This window comes from Labeo rohita, chromosome 19 (assembly GCF_022985175.1).
Source record: "Labeo rohita strain BAU-BD-2019 chromosome 19, IGBB_LRoh.1.0, whole genome shotgun sequence".
Lineage (NCBI taxonomy): Eukaryota > Metazoa > Chordata > Actinopteri > Cypriniformes > Cyprinidae > Labeo > Labeo rohita.
In genome coordinates this window covers 17,365,936-17,385,061 of record NC_066887.1, presented here as the reverse complement: position 1 = coordinate 17,385,061, position 19,126 = coordinate 17,365,936, and the positions used below count along the sequence as shown (strand labels likewise).

Sequence of the window (19,126 nt, the reverse complement as noted above, 5' to 3'; positions counted from 1 at the left end):
AAATAGCTTTATTTAACAAGTTTGCATTAAATTCATTAAAAGCTATTCTTTTTAATCAATATAATGTTTATTCTATTTATTAAAGAATCCTGAAAAATGTATCAGGGTTTTATCAAAAAAATCAAACAGTACTTTTAGGTTTGAATATCTTGAAAATTCATATAAAAAGCAGAAAAATATAGTGTTATTATCACACTTTATTTGTGACCATGGACCACAAAACCAACCATAAGTAGCATCAGCCAAAAATACATTATATGGGTCAAAATGATCCATTTTTCCTTTATGCCAAAAATCATTAGGATATTAAGTAAAGATCATGTTCCATGAAGATATTTTGTAAATGTCCTACCGTAAATATATCAACACTTTATTTTTGATTAGTAATATGCATTGCTAAGAACTTCATTTGGACAACTTTAAAGGTGATTTTCTCAATATTCTGATTTTTTTTGCACTCTCAGATTCCAGATATTTAATAGTTGCATCTTGGCCAAATATTGTCCTATCCTAACAAACCATAAATCAATTGAAAGATTATTTATTCAGCTGATGTATAAATCTAAATTTCCAAAAACTGACCCTTATTGACTGGTTTTGTGGTTCAGGGTCACATTTATTATTTTGTTTATTATTTTATTTTTTTAATAAAAAAACATTATTAATTTATAGTTTGATTTAATAGGTCACAATATGTGCAGTGTGAGCACCAAATTTCCAGTTGCTCTCATGAAAACCAGACTGAAAAACTTCATGCACCCCTGGTAATATTTCACAGTATTACTGTTTTACTATATTCATCCTTTCTGTTAAATACATTTCAATTATACTGGGTGAGATATTCAGTTATTCAGTGATCAGGGTAGCAGCTTCGTGCTCATCCACTTGTGATCACTTGTGGTTGCTGGTAGCATCAATATCACTGACTTTGTGAGAAGATTTAATCAACTGAGATCCGCCTGAGGAGCAACTTCAAGAAGAAGTTGTTAGGAGCAAAGCAGATGGTTATAAAAAGCCTGGCAAAGCTTTTAACCTTCTACGTCCATTAAAGCAAAACAGAAAGAGCATGGCACAACCCAAACACTTCTAAGGTCAGCCCATCTTACAAAACCGAGCAACGGGATAAAAAAGGCATTTGTAAGAAAAATGACCAAGATGCCAGATGGACTACACGGAATTCCAGAGCTTTCTGACTGAAAGGGGAAAAACTGTCTAGACGACAGCAAGTGTTTGAGCTTTTGACAACTTATGTCTCCTTGGGAAGATCAGCCAGAAGTAAGTCACTTTTGAGACAAGCCAACATGAAGTCAGCCTGGAATTTGCTAGAAGCCTTGTCACAAAACATGAAATCTATTGGAAGAATATTTTGTGGTCTGATGAGACTAAACATGAGCTCTTTGGCCTGAAAGTGATGTGCTATGTTTGGCACACCAAATACAGTACAATACCAAAAATACTAAACAAGACCATGACATCGCCATATTCTGTGGTTGCTTTTCAATAGTAGAAACTAAAAACTTTGCGACAACATATCATAGCCAAATATAGGCAAATCCTTGAGGAGAAGCTGAGAGGTAAATACTGTTTGTAAAGGAGAAATGTAAGAGAAGAAATACATGGCTAAAGGTAAATGTGTTTAATTCACTAGGGGATTTAAAAAATAAAATACAAACACAAAGCACTGTAAAACCTAGTTCCATCAATACTACCAATGTGAAGCTGTATTGACACAGTACAGGAGGTCTCTGGCCACTGCTGAACTCACTGAAGCTGTATCCTGCAAGCTATTTTCTTTGTTTGGGAAAGGGCTGAGTGGTTTGTGATGGCCAGTTTTCCAATGAAAACACTCTGTGGTAGGAGATTTATCTGAGAGCAGGTGGTCTCATATACATCCACACCCATTTGGTTCAGCTTGGTAGTGCACTTACCCCTCCACTAATGTCCTGTTGGCCAGACGGATGCAGTGCTCCCATAAGACATTGGACACGGGCAGAGGAATCCGAACTATTTTCGACACATCTCCAAGTCTCTGGTTGAACTTCTCAAACTCCTGCAAAAAAAAAAACAGTTGATGATGGGTCAATGTCATGATAATAATATATATATGTCATATATATATATATATAGATAAGTCAGGGTTATAAAACTCAGGGTTATAAAACTCTCCTGATACCACACTGAATATAAAGCCTCAAAAAGTCATGGCATGAACATTTTTCAAAACTACATGAAACCCACAAAAAAAGTACATTTCTAAAAACTTTGAATGTGTGTTTTAACCTTTGCTAAAAGATTGCTTTATTGGGAACACTGTTAGTTGAGGGACAGTTCATCCAAGAATGAAATTTCTGTCATTAATTACTGTCGTTCCAAACCTGTAAGACCTTCGTTCATCTTCATAACACAAATAAAGATATTTTTGATGGACTCCTAGAGCTTTCTGACCCTGAATAAACAGCAACTGACACATTGAAGATCCAGAAAGGTAGTAAGGACATCATTAAAATAGTCCATGTGACATCGAAGGTTCAACCTTAATTTAATAAAGCTATTAGAATACTTTCTGTGTGCAAACAAAACAAAAATAACAACTTTATTCAACAATTTCTTCTCTTCTGTGTCAGTTTTTGCTCTGTGTACTATTTGTAATCATTGTGGTTGAACCACTGATTGCTGTTTAAGCTTTCAGATTTCATTAAAAATTCTTAATTTGTGTTCCGAAGATAAACAAAGTCTTACAGTTGCTGTTAATCGTTGACCTTAACTGTCACAGCATTCTTATTGGGTGGTGTCGGAACCATCTGGATGAGGGGTCACGAACGGGCTAGAGCGGTTTTATTTCAGCATGCCGTACAAGTCCAGAAATCCCAACAATGGTGTAAATTAATCACAGAATCAGAGAAGTGGAAACAGCAGTCTATAAATGTTCTTTGGAGCCGTACTGGCAGACAAGTTTGTCAAACCTACAGGATTCAGGCTATTCGAAGAAACTGTCTCTGCGGTGCAGATGTCTCGATAAAGCCATGCCACGTACAAAAACCTGCACTGTATAAGCCGGCTGCTTATGGAGGTGTTGATTCAGCTGTGCTCGAGCCCATTTCTCTTTCACTTGTGACAGGAAAACCCGCCCATAACTTTCTTAACACAATGACATATGGCTCATTTGAGAGCCAAGGACTACATGTACCGTGGGCTCACACCTTGAATGTTGATACAAAGCCAAGAGCACTAAAACTGCTGTGCAAGATGTCGGAGTTATTCTGCTACCTTTAATCTTCCTGAATTAATTTTAAGATATCCTTTTATTTTACAACTTTGAAATATGGTTTTAAAAAAAAGAACACAAAAGTGCTGGTCTCAAATTTACGGTTTCTGAGTATCTAAATATAATTTATAGTTTCTGCAAGAATTCATACCAAGAAACTAATCACAGCAAACACAGATAAGATTATCCACTCTCAGTCATGTTGATAAGCATTAAAGCAATGCAAACTGAAAGGTTTTTGATTTCTAGCAAGTCCTTGGAAAAAAATTCTTTCTAGCAAGTCTTGAGTTAAAAAAACAACCTTGGTTTGCCTTTGTGGTGTCTGATGAAAAACTACACAAAAGCTTAACCCCCTTACATCCTAAAGAACTGAAATGTCACTTCTGAGCTGTCATCTGCACAGAGCTTGGCAACCGATGTCACTGCGCAGTGCATTCTGGGACGTAAATAAGAGGGAGCCGCTATATTGCAAGGCCACATCGGGCAAGGCTTAAAACAACGCGTTACTACACAAAAATGTTTCGAAAACAATGTTGAAAAGATGATTAATGAAAGAAATGGTCCTGTGCTTGTGTTCATGCTCTGTCTGAAGACCGTTGAAGAGTGGTGGAATCGCTGTGCAGCTTCTGCTTCCTCTCATAGTGAAAGCGTAGTGGCAAACAACAAGGTCACATTTGATTTTACTAAAAACGAAATAAAACACAACAAAAATAGCATATGTGTTATTTGCTATTTATCATTTTATGGGACAATGACTAGCATAGTTTTCATGTCAGACACAGTTAACTATGACATTTTACACATAATTGTATTTTTACCTGGTAAGTTAAACCAACTCGTATACATGCATGCTCTGGATTTTATTTATTTATAGTCTATCTCTGTTTTTGATTGATCATACAACTTTGGGAATTCCATTATATTTTAAATGATCTTGATTTTATTAGTATGTTAGTATGTGACAAAACTGAAAGTTTTTGAGTTTTTATCTTGTTTTTTTTTTTCATGCAATTGTGATCTCACAATTATGAGGAAAAAAAGTCATAATTGCAAGATGCAAACTCAATTAGGAGGGAAAATTGGGAGAAAAAAAAGTCATAACTGAGAGATAAAAAGTCGCAAGTACCTTTTTGTATGTTTTATTCGGTAGTGGAAACGGGGTTCCACAGTTCCACAGCTGTTACTCCAGTCTTAAGTGTCACATGATCCTTCAGAAATCATTCTAATTTGCGGATTTATTATTAGAATGATCAATGTTGGATAATATCAACAGCTGTGCTGCCAAATATTTTTTGGAACCTGTGATTTTTTTTTTTTCAGGATTCTTTCATGAATAACAAGTTTAAAAAGTACAGTGTTTATTCAAAATATAAATATTTTATAACAATGTAAATTATTTATTATTAACTTTTAATAAACTTTTAATTATTAACTTAATACATCCTTGGTGAATGCATTTATAAATGCATCAACATTTATTTCAGTAAATCATGTAAATCATTTGTCAATAGATTAGCTAAACTGTTAGCCGTGTCAGATAAACTGTGGCTTAACTAATAGTGTTTTTAACTTGTCTATTACAAAATGTTAAAATGTATTTCACGTCTCTCAAATATTTTGAATATTAAACATTTTCTGGTTTATGGAAACAATGTGAAGCAATACAAGACTTTGGAATGGGAACATACGGCAGACATTGTGCAATAGTACATTGTTGTTTGTTTCAAACTGGAATAACTTGGGAAAAGAAAACATTTTGAATATTTTCCCCCTTTACAACATAAGTCAAAGGGGTCCAATGTTGTTTCATCCAGATTGACTTGCATTGTTTGGATAAAACAGCTGAAAAATTATTTCAAAAAGATTGAGAATGGCTTTTAAATGATGACAATTTTCATTTTTGAAGAAAAAAAAAAAAAAAAGAACAGCTTACTTTAACCTATAGAAATAAGAACCGGTTTACTGAGTGCATAGCAGTTAGAGACAAATAACAGTCTACAATACAGGCAACTAATTGTGACATTTACTAACACATATAGGGAATGTCCTTTATGGACCATTTTCGTGGTAATTTTAAATAAAGCAAGAGTCAATGTGAGTCACTGCAGTATTTCCACAGTTACGTAATTAATTCAGTCAACTTGGCAAACCCAGACAAATTGGCTTCAACAAACAGACTTGGCGCAGGGTTACAACGATGGCACCGGGAGAAACGGCCACGGTGGCTTCACTCAGCATAGTAGGCGTACAAAGGTGAGCCTCATTTCTTCATTAGCAGCCAAGCTCCATTACATTCCCCGCTAAAACTTTGCAGCTCAGATCAGGAACTTATGTAAATCCACATGATTATGCATATTTCGGGATTCATCGAGCTTCCTCAGCAAATAAGCCAAAGAGATAATTCAATTGTGAAACCCCATCTGCTCCCGGAGCCTTTTTTGTCTCAATATATGCGTCAGCCATTCAAATCTCTCCCTAACTCCATGCAAAATTCATATAGGCTAATGAGCAGAGGTTATAGAAGAGATGTGGACATGCAAAGGAATGAGACACCCTCACTTATACTTAGCTGAGACACGGGATAACTTTTCCCTTTTAAACTTGCCCCTCAAATTCTGCATGTGACTCGCAAAGCCTGACCGTTTAAATAATTCACATCCTGACAAATAATTGATACCGTGATCTTTCAATCTAGGGGAATTCATGAGGCACAGTCATTAGGCGAGAGGAAAAAAAATTGGAGGAAGAATAAAAATCTGCATGAAGAAAGCTAACTAGCAACCTTAGGGTAAACATATCAATCAAGTCTGCTCGTCGTGGGCATAAACATGTTTGTTTGCTTCAGTGGAAGTCACAATTGGGCTGGTAAATTATAACCTAGACATTTCAGCATTTCCATGCATTCGTAATGCGCTGCTTGCGAAATAGCAACGGTGACAGGGGACAGTGACAGCTGTACTGGGCTTTCATTCAAGAGTTCAAATCCCACAAGTCTCTCCACAACAGCACCCAGAGGAGCAGCACTTAACCTGAATTATCTCACTTTAAACATGCAGCTGTGTGAGTGGGCAAGGGTTCAACAACACAAGGTCCGCTGCACATGACTACGCACTTGGACTTTATTTCGGTTAATGAGAATTGATCTGCTGTGCCAGAGCTGCAATTCTTTCAGATATCAAATACTGATAATGCAAAGTTGCTAAATTATAGATATTTTATACATGCATTTATACATACATTATATTTAATTATATATTATATTATTATTTTTACATATCATTATTAATATTATGCAATATATAAACTACCATTTAAAAGTTGAATATAAAAGATATAGGTTTTTTTTAAGTCTCTTATGCTCATCAAGGCTGCATTTATTCGATTAAAACACAGTAGTGTGAAATATAACTACAATTTAAAATAACTGTATTCTATTTTAATAATTAAATAATTAAAAATGTAATTTATCCCTGTGGTGGCAAAGCTGAACTTTCAGCTGAATATATATATATATATATATATATATATATTTTTTTCCCATATATATATATATATATATATATATATATGTATAGTGAATTTGATTTCATAAACACTCATATTTGCAACCTTTTTAATAACATGCATTACCATATATATATATGTACTCAGTGCATCGTCAGAAAAATGGCATCTACGCTAATATTAGTCTGTTTCTTTCTTATTCCGAGGTCACCTTAACCACCAGATCCAGTCCGTATCCAGATCAGATGGTCACTGCAGTCCTCCGGATCCAGTCCATACCAGCCCAGACGGTGGATCAGCACCTAGAGACGACCTCTACAGCACTGAATGTCAGCGGAGACCACATCGACTAGATGAGCCCCAGAGACGGATCCCCAGTGAAGACCTTGTCACCTAGACGGCTGTCGGCACAGAACCGCGGGACCTGGTGAGTCCTCTGTGTCTGGCCAGAGGAGAACTGGCCCCCTGACTGAGCCTGGTTTCTCCCAAGGTTTTTTTTCTCCATTTGTCACCGATGGAGTTTTGGTTCCGTGCCGCTGTCGCCTCTGGCTTGCTTAGTTGGGGACACTTTATCTTCACTTTATCTTCACACAATATTGTATTTTATTTTATTGTATTTGATTAACTACCTTTATCTGAAAATTGAGTGTTTACTGTAGCCCTTGGCATTGTTGATGTACTATTTCCTATTTAATACTGTAAAGCCGCCTTGTCACAATTCTGTATTGTTAAAGGCGGTACATAAATAAAGGTGAGTTGATTTGATTTGATATATATACACACATATACATATACATATACATATATATATATATATATATATATATATATATGTGTGTGTGTGTATGTGTATGTGTGTGTGTGTGTGTGTATATATGTATATATGTGTGTATATATATGAGTGTATATATATATATATATATATATATATATACACACTGTAAAAATAAAAAATACGATTTGTTGAGTCAGCTTAAAATAATTTGTTACCTTGCTGCCTTAAAATTTTAAGTTCAGTCAACTAAAATAAGTTTAGTCAACTTGAAATAAGTTGTACTATGTAACAACTTAGATATTTGTGTTTGCTAAACTTAACAGATGGGTAAGTAACCCAGCTGCCTTAAAATTTTAAGTTGAATCAACTCAAATATCTAAGTTGTCACTTAGTGTGACTTAACATTTCCAGTTGAATAAACTTTTTTTGAGTTGACTGAACTTAAAATTTTAAGGCAGGCAGGTTACAAATTATTTTAATTTTTTTTTTTTTGGTAATTTTTTTTTTGTAAATTTGATTTCTTAAAAAACATTCATATTTGCCCCCAAAGTTTTGAACCGTATTGGAAAAAAATAAATAAATAAAAAATCCTTCAGAAAACATTGTAATGATTCATCATCAATGTTAAAAACAGCTGCTGATTAATATTTAGCCTATAATACTTTATTTCAGGATTATTTAAATAATAATAAAAAGTTAAAAAAGAAAAGCATTTATTTAAAACAGAAATCAATATAAACTACCATTTAAAAGTGGTCAGTAAATTTGTATTATTATTATTTTCTTTTTTGAGAGAGAGAGAAAATAATACTTTTATTCACCAAGGATGTGTTAAATTGATAGAAACTGATAGCAAAGACTTATTTTGAATTCCAAAAAAATATTAAGCAGCACAACTGTTTCCAACATTGATAATAAAAGTAATAAATCAGCATATTAGAGTGATTTCTGAAGGATCATGTGACACTGAAGACTGGAGTAATGATGCTGAAAATTCAGCTTTGCATCACAGGAATAATAAAGAATATTTTAAAAATATATTAAAATAGAAAATCATTATTTTAAACTGTGATAGCATTTTACAATATTACTGTTTTTTCTGTATTTTTGATCAAGTAAATGCAGCCTTTTTGATCAAGAATTCTTTAAGAAAAATACATCTTTAATGAACTATGTAAAATAACAATAGAACTTTAAGAAACATTATTACTTTTTCTTTTTAGATGTAATGCTCCTCTGCGACTGTTTGTCATGTAAACTACAAATAAATAAGAAATAATAACAGACTCTAACATCCAGGAGCTGATATTCTGTCACCTCATCAGTAAAGTCAACGCATAATCACATCCGTCACTTGACTGAGTGTTTGTACACTGTTTGAGGAGTTGCCTGTCTCTCTCAGTTAAACGCAGCATGTCAACCTTAACTTTAGACCTCTGGATAACCTTCTGACACACACATTCTGACACCACACATTTCGATCATCCTGCTTCCTGTCAGGTGAGTACAGCAGATTGGTGGATAGGACATGTCAGCAATGACCTCCTACTGTGGCACGACAATGTTCTCAAAACTCAACAAACCATGTTGTAAATGACTACAGAGAAGGAAAGAAATTGGCAAGAATGAACTATAGATGAAGAAAAGGTTGGCTGGTCTTTACTGATGCACGTCTAAGTGAACTTCCACCCGCTCTTCTCCAGCGTGAAAATGAACAGAGAGGAGGCAACGCATTATTCTCGCACATAAAATCCATCGCACAGTCTCACAAACACATTACCTTTAAAAGGACATCCACATAGACGTTGTGCTGTGACATTATCTCTTTAATGTCCCATTTCACTCCCGCCATCAGTAACAGCATCTGTTCGTAATCTATGGCTTTGGCCGCCACAATCCAGTAAATGGGTTTGCGAAGCTCGCTGGCCGTAGATACAGTCTATAGAGAAAACAGCACAGATAAGGTCAAAATTAAAGAGTACCTTTACATAACCATCAGCCAAACAGTGGAAAAAACAAAGTTTAGTGTCTGTCGAATATCCAAATTTCGACTAACATTTTAAACGGTTAGTTTAACTCAAAATGAAAATTCTGTCATTAATTACTCATCCTCATGTCATTACAAACCCGTAACACTTTCGTTCAACTTCAGAAAACAAATTAAGATATTTTTGATGAAATACAGTTGAGGTCAAAAGTTTACACATACTTTGAGAATCTGCAAAATTGTGACTATTTTACCAAAATAAGAGGGATCATACAAAATGCATAAGATATATCACATAAAAGAAGTTCACATATAGTCTACAAGAGTAAATAATAGTTGAATTTATAAAAATGACCCCATTTAAAAGTTTACATACACTTGATTCTTAATACTGTGTTGTTACCTGAATGATCCACAGCTGTGTTTGTTTTTTTGTTTTGTTTAGTGATAGTTGTTCATGGAGCATCAGTGAGTGTTTGAACCTTCTGTAATAGTTGCATATGAGTCCCTCAGTTGTCCTCAGTTCAAAAAGATGGATCTCAAAAACATACAGTCATTGTTGGAAAGGGTTTAAATACACAAAAATGCTGAAAAACCAAAGAATTTGTGGGACCTGAAGGATTTTTTTTGCAGAACAGCAGGCAGTTTAACTGTTCAGGACAAACAAGGGACTCATGAACAACTATCACTAAACAAAAACACATCTGTGGATCATTCAGGTAACAACACAGTATTCAGAATCAAACATACGTAAACTTTTGAAGGGGGTCATTTTTATAAATTCAACTATTATTTTCTCTTGTGGACTATATGTGAACATCGTTTACGTGAAATAACTTATTTAGGTCAGTACTAAATATAAAAAATAACAAGTATTTTTATATGATCCCTCTTATTTTGGTAAAATAATTAATATTTTGCAGATTCTGTAAACTGTATGTAAACTTTCGACCTCAAATGTAGACAACAACACAACTGACACGTTCAAGGCCCAGAAAGGTTGTAAGGACATTGTTAAAATAGTCCATGTGACATCAGTGGTTCAACTGTAATTTTATGAAGCTACGAGAATACCTTTTTCTGTCTATGCAAGGTCAGAAAACTCTTGGATTTCATCAAAAATATCTTAATTTGTGTTCCGAAGATGAACAAAGATCTTACGTGTTTGGAATGACATGAGAAATAGATAGACAGATAGATAGATAGATAGATAGATAGATAGATAGATAGATAGACAGACAGATGGATAAACAAAAGCTCGTAATACTGGTAAAATGTTTTAAATCCAGCAAAAAGTGGGGAAAAAAAACACAGAACAAGTATACACGTTTAAGTTGTTTTGAAGGTTAACATCTCACATAGCACAAATTGAATAAATTTCTTCAAGGCACTGTAGTATATTACACCTCATATCACCTAACATTGTTACAGCCCATTATTAGGTGATTTATGTCATAAAACACTCCACACCAATCATACACACAGCAGAGCTCATCAATAGTCATTTTGAGTCCTATAGCAAAAACTACACTTTTTCAAAGACACTAGACACTCAGACAGGCAGCAGATTGAAAAGGCTCTTTAAATGAGAAACTGTAAAGGTCAGAGCCGCAAACAGTGAGATAAAACTAACCTGTGAGTAGAACTGCTGAAGGAAGGGCTTCTTGGCTGAAGGCATCATGGTGTCGAGATGAGGCTGAAGGAACTCAAACTGCTCTGCCAGAAAAACTCTGCAGGGGAAAAAAGGCACAAATAAGAGAACACTTTCTGCATGTTCCTAGCGGCACACAAACGCTACATATCGGTTACCCACAGGGAACTAGCTGTGCTGAAAGCTAGTTACTTTGGTGAATAATAGGTATGATGTGACTACAAAGTTTCAGGGTTACATTTGTCAGCCTTAAATTTGTCTGCTTTCATTTTATTTTCAGACAGAGACTGACTGCTGGATATGAAAGTTTCTATATTAAGAGCTGCTGTAACTATAAAAAGTATTCACCCTCTTTATTTTTAGCTGTCACAATTTACTACAGTTATTAAACACAAAGTAACTGTTTTCCCCCCTTCAAGTCAGAATTTATTTTTACACTCATTTTAAACACCTTTGAAATGTATCTTCTGGTGCCAAAACTTAGGTTCACTGTGATTCAGTCCTTTAAAACAACAAAACAGGAAAAAGTCCATGGGGTGAATACTTTTTATAGGCCCTGTAATAAAAGATTGGAAATTACCATTCATTAGAATAATTTTCTAACTGCTGAATTGATTTTTTTTCCCCCTCCTGTTTTGTCTTACAAACCAAAGTTTTATCATTTGAAAACAAAGTTAGCTCACAGTCATAAAATTCATTTATACTGTCTGAGGAAATCAACAGCATCCAGAAAATGAAACAAAATTCTGCATGCAAGAAAAAACAGGCTCTTTAACTGAAGGAAGAGGTAATTACAAATCATTGATTCCTTCTGCTGCCAATGGCTGTGCACAACCGGAAACTTCATAAAGTCAGTACCCACCCTTCAACACAAAGCAAAAGGCGGCAGATAATTTATGCTAATGACAGCCCACATACTGAGATAAGAGTTCATTGAGCAATAAGAGCCAAAATATTTGCATATCACACCTTATGAAGACTACGGTTCATTTGAAAGCAGAATACGTAAAGCTATATGTAGGAGACTGCCGAGACGTGCATGAAACAAGCAGCACTAAACAACAATTACTCAGTGTGTTTACTTTTCAAAATTACACTTTCAATTTCTGTGATGTACTAAATTAACGTTTTCTCAAAAAAGATATAAAGTTCATAATGTCAAATAGGGGTGGGCGATACACCGGCAAACACGATTAACAGATAGAAATTTGTCAGCCAGTACAGATTTTTTATTGTCTGTATCACTGTTACAAGCTCACGAGACACGTGTTATGTGGTCAGTAAAATAAGCTGATGTTGTGTTAAATTTTAAACACAATACTATGTGTTTTTGCTCAATTCTACAGAGAACATATTACCTTTGAAGCCATAGCGGAATTGTTGTGTGTCTCAGAGCAACACAGCACATTCAGTTTCTGAATGAATCTGCATTTTGAACAAATCGTGTGAACCAATGATTCAAAGGCCCATTCATAAAGTGACCCGTTTACTTCATTCCTGAATTAATTTCTTATTTAGAGTATCATTTCATTAAAAAAAAAAATAATAATAATAATAAAAAAATATAAAAACATTAAACATTAAAAGTCATCATTTATTCACCCTCGTGTTTTTTTGTGGAACATAAAAAGAAGATATTTTGAAGACTGTTGGTAACAAAGCTGTTTTTGTTACCAATGATTTTCATTGTATGAACAAAAAAAAATGTAAGAGATATTTCTTAAATTAAAAGATTATGTTCTATAGTTTACGTTAGGCTGTTGTAGCCTAAATGTTTATGTGTAATAAATTTTGTTGAATCAAATAAAATATTTCTTTCTAAAGCTACAGTTTATAATTTCTACTTGATACTTTGTCATTTAACACAAAAATAGCTTTAAATAATCTTTTGTGGGTATTTTCACTGTCAAATTTATTTTAATATTGACAATTAATTAATGATTTATATCTTTATTGTGATTGTGATACGTCACCCCTAATGACATATAACTTTTTTATACTTACTTTTTTTTTTATTTGCTACCAGATTGGTAAAATGTTTTTAATCTCTATAAAAGAAGACTCCTATGCTCACCGAGGTTAAATTTCTTTTGTCAAAAAATGTGTATTATTTAAAAAAAAAATCCATATTATTATCCCTGAGAAACCTCTAACAAAGTATTCCCAAGAAGATTTAATTAAAACAGGCAAAATAAATTTGAAAGTAATCAGTGAATCAAGTGCATCACGATCAAGGCAGAAGCAAATTACATCTAAATATGCAGCATTTACGTGGGAGGTACGTGGAAAAAGAATCAAAACATTATTTTTAACTGAGTAAGAGGTCACTTGTTTTGTCTGATTGTTTGACATTTTAATATTCAAAATGCTTGACCTTGAAAGAGGAAAAATAGGTCTGTTTTATCAACAGACACGTGGTGATGATGGAACAGGGTATAATCTAAGGTTTGCATGATTATGCTGGTATAAACACAGCACTCAGAAAGCAACAAGAGACCCTGTTTTGTAGCTTATCGTTCACACCCTCATGCCTGCTCTCTGCTCAGACTTCGCAGCCTTCATTGATTATTCCATTAAGAAAGGAAGTGCAGGGGGAGGATGGGGCAAATAAGAGGTTGCACTGTCACTAACCTTCAAAAAAAAAACCAACAATGGTGGTTTCGAGTATAGTGCATTCAGAACATGTACATGCTCCATGAGGAGAGCAGAGACTTTCACTACTTTGATGACTCAATATAGTGGAGTTTCTGTGCATTAGTTTAAAGCAGAGAGTCATTCTTCCCTGAGAAGATCCTTTTCCAGGCTTAAACCTTGGATCTTCTGATCCGTCTTCAATCTGAGACTTTGAAAACGTTCTAAGCTTGGCACGAATCGAACACCATCTGGAAGCATCCAAAGCAACTACAGGGAGGATCAAAATCTCTTTGCGAATTTGCAAGGGAGGATTCCCTGCTGTTGCACGAAGGCTTAACGTCTTGCTGAACAATCAGTTGAGCGGGATAAAGGTCAGGATGGGGAGACTGAAAGGTAAGACATGGTTTGGAGGCCTGATGACTTCCTTCTCTGGATTGCGGTGGAAATTCAGGTAGCTCTCATCAGCCCGTGCGGCATCACATCGCTTAATGAAATTAACTCCCCTGGCTATTGCCGAAGCTGGTTCAGCCCACCTCTGTAGACTCATCAGGAGGAAAGCAAGGCTTAATGGGGTTCGCTGATTAGATAACAACCACAGTGATATGACTGATTGGGTTAGACAGGCTTGGTTGAAAGGGGCTGCTGGGGTTAGACATTCATCACCTAGCAACAGTAAGCTTGATCACAAGACAAGAGTCAACCAGCTTTTTAATGTAAATGTGTTCATTTGCAAGTCTTATTCCACTTTTGCTACAAAGACGTCACACAGCTGGATATATGATGCTGATACCATCTGGCTCCCTTCTCTTTTTAAGTGAAGCAACTGTGTTAAAACACTGATTTCTTACGCTGGTTAAAGAAATAGCCACCCAAAATGAAAATTCTATTCATCCATTATGTATATGCACACTACTATTTAAAAGTTAGTAAGATTTTTTTGTTTATTAAAATGATCCTTTATTACAAGCATACATTAAAGGATTAGAATCACCCTCATGTCATCCAAGATGTTTATGTCTTTCTTTCCTCAGTCGAAAAAAAATTAAAGTTTTTGAGGAAAACATTCCAGGTTTTTCTCTATATAGTGGACTTCAATGGGGACCAACGGGTTAAAGGTCCTAACTGCAGTTTCAATGTAGCTTCAAAATGCTCTACAAGATCCTATACGAAATTGATCACGTTGCACCTCGCAATGTTCATGCGTGTCTTCACGCATTGCGTAATCACGTTGGAAAGGTTCTTCGTCTGTGTACTCCGGTTCAAAAAGGTAGGGTAGGGTGAAAAACTCCACCTCATTTTCTCTTCCAACGTTGTTTTCCCCTTTTTTTGTCGTAAAGGGTGTTTGACTTTGCACGTTCATTTTGTAAACACTGGGTTGGCACTTCCACCTATTTCACACGATGAGACTATGTAACTCCTGAGGTCGAGCTAGTGCAAGATGAGCATTTATGGTTAAAAAGTATATACATTTTTATCTTTTTTTTGTTTTTTTTTTTTGTTTTTTTTTTAAAGAAAATGACTGATTGTTTCACTAGAAATTTTTTTTTCCTTGGCTGTGATTGTGTAGAGCCCTTTGAAGCTGCACTGAAACTGCAATTTTAATATTTAATTTAATTTAAATATTAAAAAATCTTAAGCAGCACAACTCTTCTTAAAATGAATCATACGAAATATTTCTTGAGCATCAAATTAGCAAATTAGAATGATTTCTTAAGCATTCATGTGACACTAAAGACTGGAGTAATGACTGCTGAAAATTTAGCTTTGCCATCACATAACATTGCATTTTAAAATGTATGTGAAAACAGAAAACAGTTATTTAAAATAAAATCAAACTAAATTTATTTTTCACAAAATTATTGTTTTTACTGCATCCTTGCCCAAATAAAGCATAGCCTTGGTGAACATAATGGTGTGTGCACACTAGTGCTGGGACATTTTTTTTTTTTTAGATTTTATTGATTAATTTGAATTTAATGTTTTGTTACGATTTTATTTTTTAGAAGAATCACAATTTTGAATAGAAATATTACTAAACGTTAGAATTAGACACACTGACAATATGCCAATGATAACAGTAAAGAGAAAAGAACAATCCAACTGCATGTCGCTCACGTGTGACATGCTCATATTGCTTGGCGCCGTAAACACAGAACGTGCTTTTGTGTTGACAAAGATGTGAAGCGGGCAGTGGAATAGGAAAAACATGCTAAACTTTTTTTAACTTGAGCACAGTGTTTTTACAATGCCGTTTCATGCATGAAACGCTGCAAGAGACGAGAGTGCAACAGTTAAACACGTCCATGTCTATATAGAACAACAATGGAAAAGCAGCGCAATCTAATAAAAAACCTGTGAAGAACTACTGCATAATATTTCACGTTCGCATCAAGACAACTGCTGTTCATTGTTTTTACAGAACATTTGTAATGGTCTACTGGTGTTATACCTCGAGTCATTTTGAATTTGAACTACTTTGACTTTTACGTTTTTTTATTTAAGGATTTTTGCTCATATTATTTCTTAACATACAATATGTATAAGGCAAGCTTGTACAATATGTAGTTGTAGTTCATGCAGTGATTGTTTAACATTTACATCATGTTGAGACCTTCATGTGTGGTGCACTTGGAATGAACTTTTCTTTAACTAGAGGGTTAATAAAGAAAGTTACTTGAATCATGTTGTAGTTACATTTTCAAGTTGATTAGTTAAAAAACGTTAAGGGTCGCAAAGATGTGAAATCATAAATGACGTGAACTGGGTGCGAGATTTGCCTTCCGGGTTAGTCGTGTCTCCCGAGCAAGTTGAACAATTTCTATTATAGTGGGAAATTTGCATGACATGTTGTTGCACAAGTAATCTAAAGTGATAACACAATGCGACACACCGTAAGAGACTTCTATATGAATCAAGGGTGGGTAAATAAATAACACAAACAATTTTTATTTTTCACTGAATAATTTAAGATAGTTAAAAGGAGCTCACAGTGATTCAGTGGCGACGACTCTCTCAGCCAAGCCATAGAGCGTATCACTAGCTGTCAGGATCACTAGCTGACTGAGATGAGGACTGGGGACCTTCTCCTTCCTTTCCTCAGGAGACGCATGAGGACCTGCGTTTTCCCCTCCAGCCTCCTACAGAAACAACAACAAACATTTAGACACTTGATCCTGTCCAAATTAAGGTAATAGAACTGCAAAGTATTCCACAAATACATACAAAGTCCAGTAAAACACTGTCAATATTCCAGTGATTAGTGAATTCATTTAACAAACAAAATGAACAGAGCTTTAAAGAATACAATTGGTCATCGGTTTTAAACTCAGAAACTGTCAGTTGGAATCTACTAGCTGCTTTTCCAACCAATTATCACAAAAGCCCTCAATGTAATTATTCAAAGAAAAAGAGCTTGTTAAAAAGAAACAAACAAAATGTTTTGCCAACACTATTACGTACGTCTAAGCTACTTTCTGTTACTACAAAGTGGATAACTACCTCAGAAGTTTAGAGTTATAATAATGAGTAAATGAGCTGTAAAAGGAGAACAAATACAGCATAAAACAACAAATTGAATTTAATGAGGAACTGTGCATTCTACCAGCAAATGCTAAAGCTTCGTCCATATGTAAAAGAGGGATGCACACGTTTCTGCTTTACCATCATCCTGTGCAAAATGTGGTGGTAAGGTAAAACGTCCTTGCTGTCCACAATAAACATATTCAAGAGTCTTTTGCGCCAAATGGTGCTGTTCTACATGTTCACCAAAGAAAACCACAATGGAACAGAATGACTCACGAAATGAGCAAACCCTGCTGTGTATTTATTCACATTTACTTAAACTGAAATCCAATTAAGATGTCACATTAACATAAACACCATATAATCAAACTGTAAATTGCATGCCAAGGAAAAGTTCACTCAAAAATTAAAATTCAATCATCATTTACATTTGAAAAGCCTGTATTCTTCACAATCACTACGGAAAGAACGTCCTGACTTTTATTGTGAACATCCCCTTATGTAAATGATGGAAAGAAGAAAATAAAATAGTTTTGGAACAACAGGAGGGTGAGCAAATGATGACAGGATTTTCATTTTCAGGCGAACTACTGTATCTCTTCAATCTAAAATTGCAGACAATTCAGAGAAGGCAAAAAAAAAAAACCCAAACAATCAGTTTCAAATATTTGGGTGTTGTGAAAACAGCTCACATGGCCATGAGGAATCATCTTGCAAAACATGAAAATTGGTTTGGGATATCACAACACTACAATGCAATTTGATCTTTGCCTCTCCATTAATATTCAAAGCCTTATTTCCCAATATCCTTACACAAACCTATTCAGCTCATATGTGATTACAGCTGAAGTGCTGCCTTTGCGGATACGTGCATTACGTTCTACATGAATTAATCATACAACTTGATTTGGTATATGTGCAGACAACTCCCTGCAGAATTTAAAAGCTCAGCATGCATTGTTTGCAGACTTAAAAGAGCATTTAACGTTAATTAATATATGAGCGGGTGGGGGGGAACAATAACATTGTTATCACAGACATATTCTGACCTATTAGTAACACCAATTTAGCACTGTCAGTTCAGCAGTGTAAGATCTTAGGAACGCATCTGTGTTCTCAGTAAAATTCAGCAAGGATGCATTAAATTGATCAAAAGTGACAGTTATATTGTTACAAAAAATATGTTAATTAAATGCTGTTTTTTAAACTTTCTATTCAAAGAATCCTGAAAAAAATGCACCACAAGAATATTAAGCAACACTGTAAAATTCAGTGTTTCCATCACAGATTATTGTGAATTGTAATAATATTTCACAACCTTGTTCACAACTATGTTTTGATTAAAATAACTGTAGCCATGATAAGCATAATAGACTTTTGCTAACAAAAACATTAATAAAATCTAAAGTACTAAATTGTCCACCATTCTTTCTAGCTAATAATACAAATACTTAGAGAGTGAATTGCAAGCAATTCAGTATCAGCGAATTCTGAGTAGAGGCTCCATAAACTGTCTCCACACTTTAGTCTAAATATAAAAAGATCTGATGAAAAAATATATTCTGAGCTCATTTTCTGGCCATCAGTTTCACCATGTGCAATGCACAAAGCAATATTGATCGTTTGTCCAGAGTAATATATTCAAAACAACATAATTACAGTATATGGGCACTAAAAGACATTCATCCTTCCAATAAGGTCAGAACAAATATCTTCCTAAAGTATATGTATTTTCAAGGACGCAAGACAAATCTTTCATTTAATTCTACGACATATAAAAACACTGTC

The 19,126-nt window shown here is 34.7% G+C and overlaps 1 protein-coding gene across 3 annotated transcripts in view; it reads right to left on the bottom strand.

Moving 5' to 3' along the window:
- Positions 1-19,126, bottom strand: part of vps50 (VPS50 EARP/GARPII complex subunit) — a 179,333-nt gene that overhangs the window by 10,439 nt on the left and 149,768 nt on the right. For all 3 annotated transcript variants that reach the window (XM_051137549.1, XM_051137550.1, XM_051137551.1), the window contains 4 exons: positions 16,805-16,953; positions 11,165-11,261; positions 9,325-9,483; positions 1,929-2,050 (listed from right to left, as the gene is read on the bottom strand). In XM_051137549.1, the coding sequence (XP_050993506.1) occupies positions 1,929-2,050; positions 9,325-9,483; positions 11,165-11,261; positions 16,805-16,953 (527 nt within the window). The remainder of the gene's footprint in view (positions 1-1,928; positions 2,051-9,324; positions 9,484-11,164; positions 11,262-16,804; positions 16,954-19,126) is intronic.